Below are 16,359 nucleotides of genomic sequence, written 5' to 3' on the forward strand. Positions count from 1 at the left end.
GACTCGACCGTAAAATGATGAACGGGCAGTAAAGGAAATAGAAACTGTTCGGCGCGTGACTTCCTGACAGGACATGCTTGGACTGCAAATAAACGCTCAGCGCGTTATAATTACAGGATAATTGTACGGGAATCTGTAATAATTATTATTTTCTGAAATGTGAACAACCATCAGCTGTATGTATATACACTGATTTAAAAATATACCAAAGAAAAGGATAAGTATGTCAGTTAGCAAACATAATTATTTAAAAACAGTTGTAGAACTATTTTTACAAAACAAAAAAAGTATTCTCTCTTAAACTCTTTAAGAATTCTAAAGACATTTGCTGATACCACGACAGTTCAAAACAACTTATTTTTTGTCTCATAAAATATAACTCCAAAAGGATTCTTCTTGCTAGCTAGGATAATTTGGTGGAAACACGACAGTGATGCTAGAAAACTAAATATAAGTTTGAGTATTATGGGAAGAGAAAGTAAATCGGCTACCATCAAAGTTGAGAAAAATAATGGTTAAGCGTGAGTTATAAAGTATTTATAAGCAAAGTAGAGTTTGAACAAAGAAGAGAGAGAAAGAGAGAAATCATAATGCAATAGTATAGGTATAGGCTGTTGGTAGAGTTGGCAACAATGAGTTGGGAGGTCATTGTTCGTACGGGCGCGCCCGACAGCGAGGGATGGCGATTTGAGCCGAGCTTTAGCGAAGATGATCGAACGCGTTGATTGGTGGAAACTGGAAGGCCGACGCAGGCAAGCATCAACCAACGAACGGTGAAAGACACGAGAGAGACGCGGACGATGGACGTGGAGTAGCTTCACGTCTCTGTGCATACAAGTATTCCGATGCTTTTGTACGTTTTGTGACGTCACGGTTCGCACGTAATGCCGGAAAATATCAGCACGGCCAGATCTGCATTGATCAAGTGATCGTCCGCGTGGATTTTCTCGAATTTTCGGCGCGAAAGCTGAAGCGGCTGACACATCAGGATCAGGCCTCGTTGGTGCTTGGTAGTAGAGTAGTAGTAGTAGTAGTAGTAAAAGTGATAGAAAGAAGAGAGAGAAAAGCAAGCGATTCGCTGGATAAGGACACAGCGTGCGCCGGAGAGACACGACTGACGTGTGCTGTCGTATTTCTGTGTATATACATATATGTCATTCTGCTTGTGCGCGTGTGTTCGTAACCGACCGTGTCTCCTGCACTCTTATACGTCCGACAGACGTGTGCGCTCAAACGCACCGACTAAAACTGACTATTACGGTACACGCGCCAGTTTTACCGTTCATTCAAGAATGTTTTAATTACGGCGTTCGCGAATCCGTGTGAGAGCAGTGAGATAAACGGAGATAGATTCCGCGAGTGTGAAGAAAGAGGGCTCCGGGAGGAGAGAGAGAGGCATCGGATCTGTCGTGCGTTGAGGCTGCAGGAGTGTTGCCACTCACAGATACAACAACCAACACAGTGTACTTTTGGCAGGATAATCTTCCGTGACGGACGCATCGCACGAAGATGCTGAAGTTTATCAGAGGGAAGGGCCAACAACCCACGGCCGAACGACAGAAACTGCAAAAAGATCTTTTTGCCTTTAGAAAGGTGAGATTCGTGCACGATTAGTTCGCAGTCGAGCGATGAAATAATACCTTCACTCTGTGTCTCTACCATACCATCCTTTCTACCCCGTCCGCGTTGCTATTTGCTTCTCGTGTATATCCAAGCTCTCGTGTGACAGGTTTTCTACCTCCACCTTACGACTCTCCCTATAACCATTCTTTTTTTTTCCAAAAACTGCAACTTGCTATCGAATAACCCCGCTTCGCCATCCTCCACCCACTCCTTCAGGTTATTAAAATAAAAACGTCAATAGAGATAACTGTATATTCTTGTAACAAAGTTTTTTCTTTCAATTGTACTAGTCGTGCTTTAGACACAACGTTTATCTCTGTATTTCTTTTAATTATACATGAGAAATGTGTAGAAAGTACAGCTGAGATAAACTAACCTATTGGACAGACGAAACCCTTTGGCCACACCTTAGCAATTTCTTATTTATGACATATACCGTGTTTGTGTGTGTGTACGATTATGGATAAATTCGATATTGATCGTGCAAATCATTTATCAACTGAGAATATATCGCAGATATTGCTGCTTATCTTTTGTGTTATGGATGAGCGATGTGCATCGGGGTTTTTGCATTTTTCTCGCTGTAAAATTGTAGTTTTCATCGGAGTTTAGAATTTAGCGAGGTAGCAACAGGTAAAGCGTGCTATTAGGAGTCGAGGCAGTAGGATTTGTTGCTACCTGGTTTATTGTGTATTCATTAACGTATCTTCCCAATGGCACTTGTGACAAATAATGCATCGTCGTGAAGCCTTATCACGATTCGATACTTTTTACACATTGTCTCCATCGGTACAACGAAAGGCTTAAAGATTCTAGTGGTTGCTATGCAAATTAGGTCAGGATAGCCTCGAACCGATACATCCACTGCGACTTCTTGAAACTTGATATCTTCATTTTTTTGTCTTCCCTCTCCTTTTTTAATGGCCAGTGCCGGTTTCGAAGAGAAAAAGATACCAAACGATTTTATCTTTTCCGTCTGCAAATAGCTGATAACCGGCCCTGCCCATTTTCTTTATTTGCCTTGTCTGTACATACGTTAATAGTCGAAAATTGGCGGTTATATCCCTAAATATCATATCCATATAATTTACTCTTTCATTCTCTTTCCTTGCTCTTATCTTTTAAATAAAGCACGGTATAACTGTGTACTTTACCGTCTCTCCGATCCGTAGCTTGGCTTCTTCCCCGACCAATGACACTCATTCATTATAAGATAGTACTCACAAACTACAGGTATTAAGAGTAAAGTAGAATGACGAATCAGTGGCTATTGTGTTTTCCTAGTTATAATTTCGAGCAATCGGAACACATACCCCATCCGTCCTGTGGTCAGAGCACGAAATGTATCCCGCGTAAATCGTTGGTCGTTTTAATTCGTTCGCCGTGAAATAGAGGGAACTGTCGAATATGGACGCCTGTTACGATAGAAAAAAGTAGAATTTTGGCCAATGACGCTACCGTAGACAGGATAGAGCTGGTTCCATCTGGTGTCGATACTTCAATTTATTCCAATTAAGCCACTTGCTCGTTGCTTTTCGAATGACTTTTATCGTTTGTGACTGAAAGAACGAAGCGGTGTGAGTGCTAGAAATTGTTGAAACGAACTTGACGCACGTGCCCAGCACGCCATACGCGTGGTTCGTGTAGGCTCGTGCAGGTTCGCGTCGGTTCGTATGCTTCGATTCGCGATAATCGCTCCGCCGTCGGCTCTATTAAAACCAACTTTTCCAAATCTGACTCATCCCGTAAAGTTCGATGAGTAATCGGTCTCGGCTTTCGCCAAATCTCGTTGCTCGGCGCATTTCATGTTATTTCGAAAGTAAGCGCACCTATCCCCCCGCCCCTAATTATCACCAACGATCATCCAGACACTAATGGGTCATACACATTCCACATATTATTTCGCTGGAGAAATGCTCGTCGTTTCGAATCGCGTCAATTGTGATCTTGAAAGTCAAATACTTTAATTATCGTTAACTCGAGTTACTATTGACCTTTCGAGGCCTGGGACCTCTAAATATAGAAGTTCTCCTCAAAGGAATTTAATTATATAAAATATTTTTTAGGCAAATTTTCAGTATGCGTTCTGGTAAAAAAGAAAGAAAAATATTTTCTTATTTACAGGGGACTAGTACCAGTGAATTAATTTGTGATTTGTTTTCGGTTCTGTTTTCAGACGGTGCAGCATGGTTTTCCTAACAAACCAACCGCTCTCGCCTGGGATCCAAGCTTACGGCTGATGATCATCGGCACGGCATCCGGCGCTATCAAGGTGTATCCTTTTTAGTCATTCAAGAAACCCTTTTTCTCTTATTTTCTTTTCTATTTCCCTTTCCACGATCTTCCTTTTCTCCACGATGCCACGTTCTTTCCTTTTGCACCTCTCTAGTATATATTTATAATCTGGTTATTCCGGGTCTCTCTTTCTCTCTCTAACTATTTGACTCCCCTCTCTCCTACGCTTTCTCGATCCTTCATTTTATTCCTCCCCCCTTCTATTCACTATCCTAAGTATCGTTCGATGATGCTTGGCGCGTCGCTCGATAAATCCTCGAAAACCTCTCGTCCTTACGCCCGAAGGGAAAGGAACCGATCGACGTTCTGGGATTTCAAGCGCGGACGCTAATTTTAGAATGGCGTACCTCGATACCAACGCTACAATCTCCTACACCCCCACCCCTTTCCTTTCTATCTATAAATGCGAATATTCATACTTGCAAATTCAACAAAATCAAAAATGAGATCAAGACTGCTCGATCAATCTTCGATACACTCCTGCAATATTTATTTGTTTATTTTTTTATCGGCTAATAGTGAGAACATTTTGAGAACTGCTTTCTCATCGATTTGAAGAGAAACATCGACCGTATACACACAACGCTTTTCATGGGTGGAATCAAGCATTTTTTTTTGTTTTTTTTTTTTTTGAAGACTCGAAAAAAAATCATGCAAGTCCAAGTTCAGAGCATTTGTAGCTAATGACAAATCGCTTTTATACAAGGTGTCCAGTTTACTCGTGCCAAATCGATAAATATATATAAACTAATTTTAAGAATTTTGTACCATTTATTTTATACGAGCCTTAATCAACACTAAACACATAATAAATTTTTTATATTCGTGGTTACACGTAAACATGTTCATTCGTATTGATGAAGTTTCGCGATTTTTTTTTTGGAAGAATAATCGTCGCCTCGGCTTATCTTGGTGGCCGCAGCTAAAATTGGATCGTTGATTCTTTAACTCTCGTCGCGTCGATGATTGTCCCGGAGGCCTATGAAAGTGTAAAGAAAAACAAGAAAGATTCTCGTTGGTAAAATCAATCTTTCTTTTTTGAAAATTTAATTAGTTTTCTTATATACAAATAAACGGTAAACACACAATATGGATTTTCTACAAAAACAAGCTGTAAATTATTAAATGTTTACTAAATATTTTAGTATATAAATCATAAACAAAAATAAATACGGTGAATATGTAATAAGCACATACAAATCGAACAAATACAGCGTTACGTTTTTTGAACGTTCCCAAAAAAGTTTCTAAAGAGTACTGAGAATGACAATTTTTTAATGAGACATGCAGTGAATACAGACAATGAAAATAAACTAGGTGTGCGAAACAAGGCTTGCACGCTTTAGTTGTATATTTGTTTTCATTCCAGCACAGTAAAAACCTTGGGGAGTACATCTAAAAGTAACCAGTTCGTAGACACTTGGAAGCAATCGGCTAATTTTGACAGACCACGTGATTTCTCAAACTTGCTTGGAATTAAATTCATTATAAATAAATACATATAACTGTGTTGGTGCGTTGACGTAAATTGGTAGATTCGTCAGATATTCGTTTCCAAATTTTGTTTATTTTTTTTTCTTGCAAAAATGAAGTACATTTGAAGCAAACTTTGAACGCCTTAAAAATATTGGATAATTTTGATCAATTTTGTGAGTTCGAAAATATGTTTGGAATGAAAAAATGAATTACAATTTTTAATAATATAGCTTAAATAAATATAGTCATTGGTGCATCGACGTAAGGTAGTAGATTCGTCAGCAACTAATTTTCAAATATTACTCACTCATTTTCCTTTATACAAATATTGAATAGGTACTGTTATAACTAACCAAACTGGACACTTTAAAACGATAGGCTACTACGTACAGAATATGCGGTTTTAAAAGTGCTCTGAAAGACATAAAAGACACTGACTATAAATTTAAAAAAAGTTCGATTATTATGTCATCGAGACATTGACGTAACGTCGTGGATTGGTCAGCAATTCGTTTCCAAACATTGCTCAGCTTATTCACTTTTTCGCCAGATTATGAAAGACCGCGCGAGTCTATGAAACTGGCTTGAAAAGAAATAAAAAATTGATTATGAATGAAAACAAAAAAAGATGGTTGGGACCATTATGGTCATCGGATTTGTTGACGTAACATCGTAGATTCGTCAGCAATTCGTTCCAAGTTCCAAAACATTGCATACCTCATTCTCCTTTTCGCCCATCGATCGCTTTCGTTTTCTTTCGTGTTTTCACGAATACTTTTGCATGTGTGTGCTATAAGTACATACGTGCGTATTGGAAGTCCGTAGAAACCTTAACTCACCCGTTACCACAGATTTGGACGACCCGGTGTGGAATTTTATGGTCAGCATTCTACCGAAAGTGGAGAGAATGCGGTTACCAAGATCATCGCCCTGCCTAATGAGGTAAGGCCAATAAACATTACACTTTATAACTTGGAATCCTTTCCCATTAATTCCCCACAGACATTGCGAAATGCCAATCTTATAATACGTTTGCGTATACTTAAAAATATCTTTTCCTACTAAGCAAATGCTAAAACCATAAATATTATAACATTTGGCTTAAAGAATGCATAAAATGTACAAGTATTAACGAATTGCACTGTTAAATCTGCATAATTATCGATGGAAGCTTGGTAATTGTTAATTAGTCTAATTAGACGAAAGAGCTAACAACGCGTTTGATAAAGTTATCGCGATAATCCGTGACTTGTAATTAAAATGAATCTCGTAAATTATTCATTTTTCTTAGCACGTTTGTTTTAAGATTATAAAGTTGTCTGATGGTTAATTAAAAATGTATTATTTTTTCATTCTAACGAATGGTTTAGTTTTTTATTCTAATTTCTGTTGTAATTTTTATAATTAATGGTATTTCGCGTGTTTATTAAAATCGGTAATTATTACTTTAGTAATTAATCAGGGCACAGTCTTTATTACGAAATAAATTATGGCATGATAGTTGAGTTGAAATGTTGTTTTAAGATCCGTCTACGTTGCAAAGTAATGCGACACCCTGTCCCGCTTATTTGAACGCGTGCTCTCCTTGCGAGTTGCGTAACTGCCAGCACCAGCTCCCCGTGTGTGCACGCGTGCACACATGTCCATTGATAAACAACACGTTTTCTTTTTGTATGCTTTCCTCTATTAGCCCAATGCCACCTCTTCGTCCCTTCCGTCCTTGTTTAACAAAAAAGCAACTAGGAAAAACTGGACATTGCAAAAACTTTATAACCTGTAAAAGTGTTTTAAAGCGAAATTTTAATTATACAGGGCGTAACAAAATATTTTGTCAATCACAAATATATAAAAAGATAGGGGAATTCTAAGAAGAAAACTTTAATAGTATTTTTTAATCCGCCCTCTAATTAAAAAGTTATTTAAGATTAAAAACTTTTTGTTCGAAGTTCCATATTGGTTGAATGTCAGTAAACGAATTTAGTGACATCCAGTTGGCTGAACGTCACTGGAGTGATCGACCAATCAGAAGCTTGAAATTGCAAAACATTCAATCCTTCAAAACTTTTTAATTATTATTAAGCTTAAAAATTTTCTTAAGAATTTTCCCTTCAGATTTTTATCCTCTATCTAAAAATTTCAATTTAACATGAATGAGTGTCACGCCCTGTATAAGCATATAACGCAAGTTCCTATTTCGTAGACTTTGTGTACCAGAAATGCCCCAGGCAGGACTTTTCAAGATTAAGAAATAATCGTGTTTCTCTACAAATGTCTTCTTTGTTATCTACTTGTATTCGTCATAAACGGATTAACTACTGCAAAAACTTTACAGCTTTCAAGATAAAAAGCTACTTTTGATATCACGGTATTCGTTGTCCCTCGCAACCCTCTGCTTTGGGTTGAAATTAAAAGGAAAACGAGATGAATTTTCTATACAATTGCAAAATCATTGCAGGAGTAATAATAGCATTTAATTTCCTAACAAATTATTGGATTACTAATTATTAATGGTAAAAATGACAAAAAATAATGTTTGGAATGATACGCCACAGAAAACTCTTATTGCATTTCCAAACCATTTTTGTTGTTCCAATGATATGCAGTTTTATATTGAAATCAATCATTTTCAATTCCTGGAACACCCTGATACGAAAACGAGAATACAAGCGGTGTTATCATAGGTTTATAAGTGAATCTCTCTCTCGCGATAAGATATCAGTGCATATTATTCTCATATTCCTTTGTATTTTTCGTAGCCTTTAAACTTTCCTCGGTAAGAGGAAAGGGCGGGAGGGAGGTGCATTAAGAATGATCTTTCCATAGAAAGTCAATTTTTCTTGATGATTGCTCGCTATAAACAAAACGTGAGAAAAACTTTGGCGTGAGAAGCAAAAGAGTTGCGAAAGAGATTTACGCGTAATAATTACGTGAGCGAATGTTTATATTTGGCTTGAATTAATTACCGTTAGAGAAACGCAGTGGTAATAGTTGAGTATTAGCAAAACACTCCAAGTACAATAAACTCGTATAAATATTAACGGATGTAATTTATAAGATCGATGTCTCTCCTTATTTATTAATTTTTTTTCACTTTTTTTAGGGTCGAGTGGTGTCACTGTGCGATGATAATTCCTTACACATGTTGGAGATCAATGAAAATTCGGTGGTGGAAACGAAGTCGTTGTCTTTGGAGGGTAAATTGAAAAAAATATCAGCAATGTGCTTGGAATCCAGCGGTGAGCACCTTCTACTGGGAACCGAAGGTGGTAACATTTATCTGTTGAACCTGAAAACTTTTGTGATGCCTGACAACATTATTTACCAAGACGTAGTAATGCAGAAGTAAGTAAAAAGTCATAAAAACTTGTACGCTGAGTAAAAAAGTCTCTCCGCATTTTCCAGTCCAAGCAAATTGTTTAAGAGCCTTCAAATTTTTTGCCATTGAAGTATGTCACACTAAACTAGAAAATTAAACAATTATTTACCGTAATACGTACCAAAAGTTGATGGTACATTTTTTACTCAGTATGGTCCCATTTATTTATGACTTCTGGCTTGACCGTTATTCAGATAACATCCTGTATTTATGCAACTTTGAAACGAATAAGTATTTAAATAATGTTACAGTGTTCCAAAAGATTATAAAAAAAATCCGGGAGCAGTTGAGGCAATCGCAGAGCAACCTGGTCATCCAGATAATATTTTAATTGGATATAATCGTGGCTTAATGGTTCTTTGGAATAAAGCCACGCCCGGAGCGCAGCAGGTGGGTCTTCTGTATTCCTGTCCCCATTCATATTCGCCAAAATCATTTACTTACAATTAAAATAATTGCTGTTATAACGAAACGCTTGCATATGCTGTTAAAATAAATAACTTTACGTTATACGCGTGATTAATACAATCTCACAGACTTAATTAATCTGTTGCTTAACTCTTGAGGACTATGTGAAAAATATATGTACCTAAAAGATTCTTTGAAGACACAAGAATCTTCTAATAGAATATTTATTTTGGTAAATTATTATTACCTTAAAACTACATATATTAAGCTGTTAAGTTTTCTATTTCTATAATATGAATATAACTTTCAATTCAAAGTAATATTTCATTATCATCTTGAATTTATAGCAGTGAACAAACAATTATTTTGAGTCATTGAGTTAACTCACGTAGTTCTTTGAAGGTTAACGAAGGTAACAAGTTAAGACTAATTTGGAATCAAGAAAACTCACAGAAATTCATTCGTAATTACCTTTTTTGGACAATGCTTACAAGTGAACGAATAGCGTATTGGTATAACGTAAACACACTCGCATACACATTCTTATTGTCGTTTGTGTCTTTGGTGGTTTTTTGGCGAACGTGTACGTGCAGCTGATGGGTTTGTTTTCGCGTGCGCAGACATTCGTCTCCACGCAACAGTTGGAGTCTGTTCATTGGGTCTCTGAGGATCGTTTTGTCTCTTCTCACAACGACGGATCTTACACATTCTGGAGCCCCGGAAGCGATGCCACACCGGAGCCTACAACCCTTTACGGTCCTTTCCCCTGTAAGGCGGTCACGAAAATTCTAGTTTATCCCACTGCTGAGTAAGTTCCTTTCAATAAACCACCAATCTTAATATTTTTTCTACTAAAATTACATTCATCTACCTGTAAGCTATCGTTTAACACTTAATCGTATCGTAGCAATGTTAAATGCTTGATATAGAAACCCTAATTTGCCTAATATCAATGTATTAATAATACAATTTGTTTGAAAGCTCTGTTTTTAAGATAAATCAAGTTTAATCAAATTTTCATCATTTTTAGACATGGGGAGCTTATTATGTTTTCTGGTGGCATGCAACGTGCGAGTTATGACGATCGTCACACGATAACCGTGATGGCAAAGGAGAAACACGTGGTATTTGATTTTACCTCGAAAGTGATTGACTTCTTTGTTGTGTTCCCCAAGAAAGATGAAGAAGAAAAAGAGTCAGAAAACAAGGAGAGTTCTGCTGAAAACCCAGAGGCTCTCATAGTTCTGGCAGAGGAAGAGGTTGTCGCTATTGACTTGACTAGTCCTGATTGGAAAATGATGGCTTTACCATATTTGGTTTCTCTTCACGCCAGTGCGGTAAATACCTTTTACCTATAACTAAGAACTAATAATAAATTAGGTTCATCAGATAGAAAAATTATTTTAAAAAATTGTAATTATTTTTTAGGTAACGTGTTCTCAGCATATACCAAACGTACCGGAGGAATTGTGGGAAGCAGTAACTGCTGCTGGTAAAACGCAAACCGAGCATCTTTATTCTGAAAAGCCATGGCCAATCGACGGTGGAACGATTCTTTGCTCGAAGCCAGCCAATCCTGATAAGCCAAAAGCTCGTGAGCTATTGCTCACAGGTCACGAAGATGGTACCGTGAGGTTTTGGAATGCTTCGGATGTTACACTGACGCCTTTGTACAAATATAATTCGTCAATTCTGTTCACTGGTGAACACTTGGATGTTCTCGAACAGCCACCTGACGATGAAGAAGACGAGTGGCCTCCATTCAGGAAAGTAGGAACTTTTGATCCTTACTCGGACGATCCCAGACTGGCGATTAAGAAAGTGCTGCTATGTCCTTTCTCGTCAACTTTAGTGATTGCTGGCACAGCAGGACACGTAATAACTGCTATTATCAATGATAAACCAGTAAACAAGGAAATCAAAGCTGTAACAATGAATATTGTAAACGATCGAGATGGATTTGTGTGGAAAGGTCACGATCATCTTCCATCGAGAACCACCAGTATATCTTTTGCTGTTGGTTTTCAACCACAAGCTCTTTTGCAGCTTTATCCACCAGCAGCTGCTACAGCGTTAGCAATACAAAGCCAGTGGGGATTGGTCGCTGCTGGTACAGCTCATGGATTAGCCGTGTTCGATTATGTAAGGTCCAAAGCAGTTAGTGTGAAATGTACCCTTAATCCCAATGATCTCTCTGGTGCCGGAGATACTCCTATATCCAGGCGAAAGTCTTTCAAGAAATCCTTACGCGAGTCGTTCCGCAGATTGAGAAAAGGAAGATCACAGCGACGAGCTACCACAGCTAGTCCACCACGCTCCACAGTAGTTGAAAAGAAAAAGGAGCCTCCTGTTAATGCAGGTGCTGACATAACACCGGCAGAATTAAAACCAGTTGAGAGGCAAATCGAAGCTCGTCCTGTGGACGATGCACTAGGCTCGATGGTACGTTGCCTTTATTTTGCCAGAAGTTATATCATCAGTATGCAAAACACGACACCTACCCTCTGGGCTGGTACGAACAATGGTACTGTTTATGTTTTTACCCTGGCCATACCAGCCGGTGCTAGAAGAACGGAGGAAGACGTGAATTGTACTTTGGGTAAAGAAATTCAATTGAAGCACCGCGCTCCTGTAATTGCAATAACGATTCTTGATGGATCCGGCGTGCCTTTGCCAGAGCCTTTCGAGGCTGAAAGTGGAATTATTCGTGGACCAGATATGGCTTCACCGCACAGAGTGGTAATCGCCAGTGAAGAACAATTCAAAATATTTAGTTTGCCTTCCTTAAAGCCCTATTGCAAATACAAACTCACTGCTCATGAAGGATCTCGAGTGCGAAAAACAGGATTTGCTAAATTCTCATGTCACGTAGAGCTTTCCGGAAACCACGAGGAGACGTGTCTGCTATGCTTAACTAATTTAGGAGACGTTCTGGTACTGAGTATCCCTGAATTGAGAAGACAGCTAAATGCGGCGGCAATAAAACGTGAAGACATCAAGTAAATTTAGTTTTATTTTTTTCTTTCAAAATTTGCATTCGTTTAAAAATTATACTTGGTATTAATGATGCAACATTTTTAGCGGAATTTCCTCATTGACCTTCACCAAGGCTGGAGAAGCGTTATACTTACACTCCAGCTCCGAACTTCAACGGATCTCTCTTTCAGCTACGAAAGTAACGAAAGCCCATTGCGCCTTAAATCTACCACCTAACGCTCGACCTATTCCTGAAACTACAACTGAGCCTGCCACAGAACAAGAAGTTAACGAGACTGCTGCGGAGAATGAGGAGGAACCTCAAGAAAATCAATCTACACCGGTACTTAAAACTATTACGGAAAATGGTGTAACTGGTTCAAGTTAGTATGCCGAAAGTTTTTACTACATAAATAGATAAGATATATTCTTCTATAATCATTCTTTCTCATATACAAATCACAAAAAATTATGCCGTGTTAATATTAGTATATGTTCAAGATCGTTCGTTTTGTCTTATTTTCGTTGCTGCATAATAATTTCCATGTTCAGTGAATTTTTGTCTGCTTTGCTACAAACATTTAATAGGGAGAAATATCATGGGTTAGATGTCATGGAATAAATGTTTATCCTTTAACCTAGTTAAAAAGCATCACAAGTTAACCAAAAGCTTTACTTTCCATCGTTGATCACTTCTTTTAGCCGGTGAAGAGTCTCCGAAAGAACCATCACTTAGGCCTGCTGCTAGCGTCACTGACGTCAATGGAGACGACGATCGTCAAGATTTAAGTTCCATTGGAGACATTACAATTGACAGTGTTAAAGATCATTTACTGTGAGTTTAGAAGGCATTTCAACGCTTCTTTTTTTATTCTTTCTGAATCTTTAATTTTCCTTTTTATCAAATGCTAATTAATATGCTTACGGTGTACTTGCCATCGCCTGGCAGTAACAGTTCACTTTTTAGAAATGCCACATCTTCCGAAGACCTTCATAATCGATTGGCCGGCCTAAAGATGGAAGTTACTTCTCGAACCTCAGAAATTTCCACCCAAAATGAATCTATCGTCGTAAAAACAACTACTGTCGTTTCTCAAACTACCAACAATACTACCACGAATGGTGAAATTGAAACCAATCAAGCGAATGAAATGCAACAAGTGAATAGTGCGTATAATCATATCAAACGCAGCATGCATATATACAAATTTATAAAAATAATATATCTATTTGTTTAGTTTCACATTTTATATTTAATTGCTTAGATATAGCTTTTACAAACTTTTTCATGATATGTTTTTTTTTTAGGTCTACGCTAATTATTTATTAATTTTTTAACCTATTAGTAATGCCATTATGTATTAGATTCAGTACATTATTAAGTCATTTGTTTCGTTCTATGCTTATAGTATTTATTTGTTTTTGTTTCATTGAAGTTACCGTTATGTTTTTGCTTTTATTATTGCACAGGCACCACAGTAGAGAGAGAAATACGCAGTGGTACTGAAACAACAACGACACATGCTACCATCACACTACCCCCCAATGTCGAGGTTAGCAAGCGGCACTAATTAATTTTTTTGTACTGGTAGCTAAAGGTAACGGGTAATTTAAGTACCGTGTTACCATTGGTGTCGGTCGTAACCTCGATATTAATCTATTATGAATTCATTTGTATCCTTTATACATACTAACATTCTCTATTTTCTGTGTAAAACAATAACAAGTATTTATCGAGTAAATTTCTTTTATTTAACACATTCTAGAGAAATTATTTTTATTTCCACATTACAATGTGTGAATATTGCTTTTATAAGAATTAAAAAGACTTGTAAATTAATACATTTTTATTTGGTATTTCAGATTAGTGCTGCAGATTTGGCAAACCTAGAAGTAACAACAACTACAGTTACTACTGAAAAGACAAAGGCTCCATTGGCTAGGCCAGAGGAGGTGGGATCTTAAAGTAGTACAAAATATGTACTCTGACCAAGCATCGATTTTACACTCTACACGTCGAGTTAAAAGCGACTAGGTCTGTAGCCTTACTTAATAGTAACAAGCGTGTACACAGCGGCTATAGTTTATACACTGTAGATTTTTTAAAATGATATAGATTATTATACAGTGTTAGTGATAATCGTTAAATGACTAAGCTTTTAGAATTCCATTGGAAAGCTCCTTCATCTATAACGACTGCCAAATTTGTCCAAAAGATTCTTTATTCATTTTAACTATTTTTATTTTTCTTTGTTAAAAAAACTATTTTAATCATAAAGGTCAAAGAAACGAGTATTTTATTCATCGTTGGCATTATTCCATTTAAATTTATGGTATTCCATTTAGCTGGATCATGCTTTTCCAAAATAGTTCCTTTGAAAGAAATTCAACGCATTTGACTTTTTTAATTCTCTAATAATTAATATATAAGAAACGTATCATAACGATTATAAAAGAAAATAAATTTTTTTATACAAAGCATAAAGCATTATTTGTCAACTATTTTATAAGTTTTTTAACTGAATATCAAAGGACAGAATAAAAAATTGGAAGGAAAGGAATACTAACATTCTAAAGCTTCGTGTACAGATATATAATTATATACATCACAGATTGAATATGCAAGCCATTATCATATCGTAATACAATATCTAAAATTGTATTAACCCCTTATTTTTAAATGATAACAATGCGACTTAAACCTTCTACAGTATTTTTAAAAGTTTCGGACGTCCAAAAATCTTGAATGGAACCATGAAAATAAGAAATAACTGTTGATTGATGTTCCGAACCAGAATAGAGCGCTACTTAACTAGAATTATATTGTGTGAATAAGAAAGGAGTTTAAGAGAAAGAAACTTAAGGCACCAGTATCTATGTGGCCATGACGTAGAGAAGACACCTTAAAAGTTATATTTTTTTTAACAATATTGATTAACGGTTAAGTCTTCTATATTAAATTATAAACAATTTCGTGATTTGATTGTTCACTGATTTTTATATTGCGAGACATCCTCGCATACGTTCTTAAAAACTAGTTTTCATGTAATTTATTATTCCTATTAAGTTTTAAAGGATTGGCTAAAACCACAAATTGGTAATTTTTTGCGTGATAGTTTATATAGGATTGTTTCTCGTTCTGACAATATACTAAAACAGTTAATTACTCAAAGTTTGTTAATGTTAACAGAAGGTCCATGCAAATAAACTCTTCTCTACTTCATTATTATTATTATTATTACTGTCATAAAGTTTTATCTTCAGCCCGTACAAAAGAATAGCAGCTTTGTATCGATTTTTAATTCAATTTTTGTATTGAATTATCAAATGTGAATTCATTGAATTGACTTGTATCACTTTTATTGATCACGCAATAGTTTTACGAAAATAATTTTAAAAACTAGTTAGATAATAAATAGACGTTCGAAGAGCTATATTTATTCATATAGCCCGAGTTCGAGCTATGGCTTAATGGCAAAACTACTCAGCTTTCGGAACGATTGAAAAGAAAAAAAAAAGGAAAACTTATTATCACACCTTGCGCCTAACGTGCCTCTAATGTTTACGCTAATTACTGGTCTATCGTTACTTTCTTGTCGCGCGGTGATCCACTCTGTATTACCCATTAGTATCAAGAATTGTAAAATGCATCAGTGATATACAATATTATTAAGATTAAAACCAGATGTATATGTACTAATGAAATTCCACTTATACTTTTGTAAAGTCACTTGTTATTTTTTACCTTAATAATACAAAACAAAAACAACTTGATATCGCCCACATTTTGTCTTTATCCTCTTTAACATTTCATCATATTTTATATGATTACTACTACATTAATAATCTGTTTATACCACTTGTTTTAAAAATATATGATTTATTTTACATAAGTTAAACTTGTTGTTCCTCGAAAGTTATAGTAAAAAAATACGGTCATAAATAAATGATATTACGTTGAGTAAAAATAAAGATATCAAATATAAAAAGGATTCTCATATAGGCTAGTCCACATGAACCATCTCTAGACGAAAGTGATTCTTGAGCATTACAAGGAGTCGTCGAAGAGCAACCCTCAGGGGCCTCAGGACTTAGATGGAATTTTCCTAGAAATAAACACCGAAAAGGAGTCTGAAGGGTGATAAATAAAAAGAGAAAAGTAGGATGAGAGGCATAGATACGGGTAAAGGTAAAGGAGCAGGTAG

At 36.4% G+C, this 16,359-nt stretch overlaps 1 protein-coding gene across 3 annotated transcripts; it reads left to right on the forward strand.

Moving 5' to 3' along the window:
• l(2)gl (LLGL domain-containing protein l(2)gl) lies at positions 1–15,928 on the forward strand. 3 transcript variants are annotated; one of them, XM_066736216.1, is made up of 13 exons: positions 1–1,593; positions 3,800–3,897; positions 6,246–6,336; positions 8,495–8,736; positions 9,022–9,160; positions 9,772–9,986; positions 10,209–10,515; positions 10,607–12,177; positions 12,260–12,537; positions 12,857–12,989; positions 13,104–13,321; positions 13,625–13,707; positions 14,018–15,928. In XM_066736216.1, exons 1-13 carry the CDS (start codon positions 1,510–1,512, stop codon positions 14,117–14,119), a joined length of 3,561 nt encoding a protein of 1,186 aa, XP_066592313.1. In that variant the 5' UTR covers positions 1–1,509; the 3' UTR covers positions 14,120–15,928. The 3 variants fall into 3 exon arrangements, with proteins under 3 accessions (XP_066592313.1, XP_066592314.1, XP_066592315.1); XM_066736217.1 differs by having other exon boundaries at positions 9,799–9,986; XM_066736218.1 differs by having other exon boundaries at positions 9,799–9,986; positions 13,122–13,321.
• The last annotated feature ends 431 nt before the right edge of the window (positions 15,929–16,359 follow it).

The sequence above is a fragment of the Prorops nasuta genome, unplaced genomic scaffold (assembly GCF_024137725.1).
Source record: "Prorops nasuta isolate Cenicafe-Biocafe unplaced genomic scaffold, Cenicafe_Pnas_1.2 PNAS00015, whole genome shotgun sequence".
In the NCBI taxonomy this organism is placed as follows: Eukaryota; Metazoa; Arthropoda; class Insecta; order Hymenoptera; family Bethylidae; genus Prorops; species Prorops nasuta.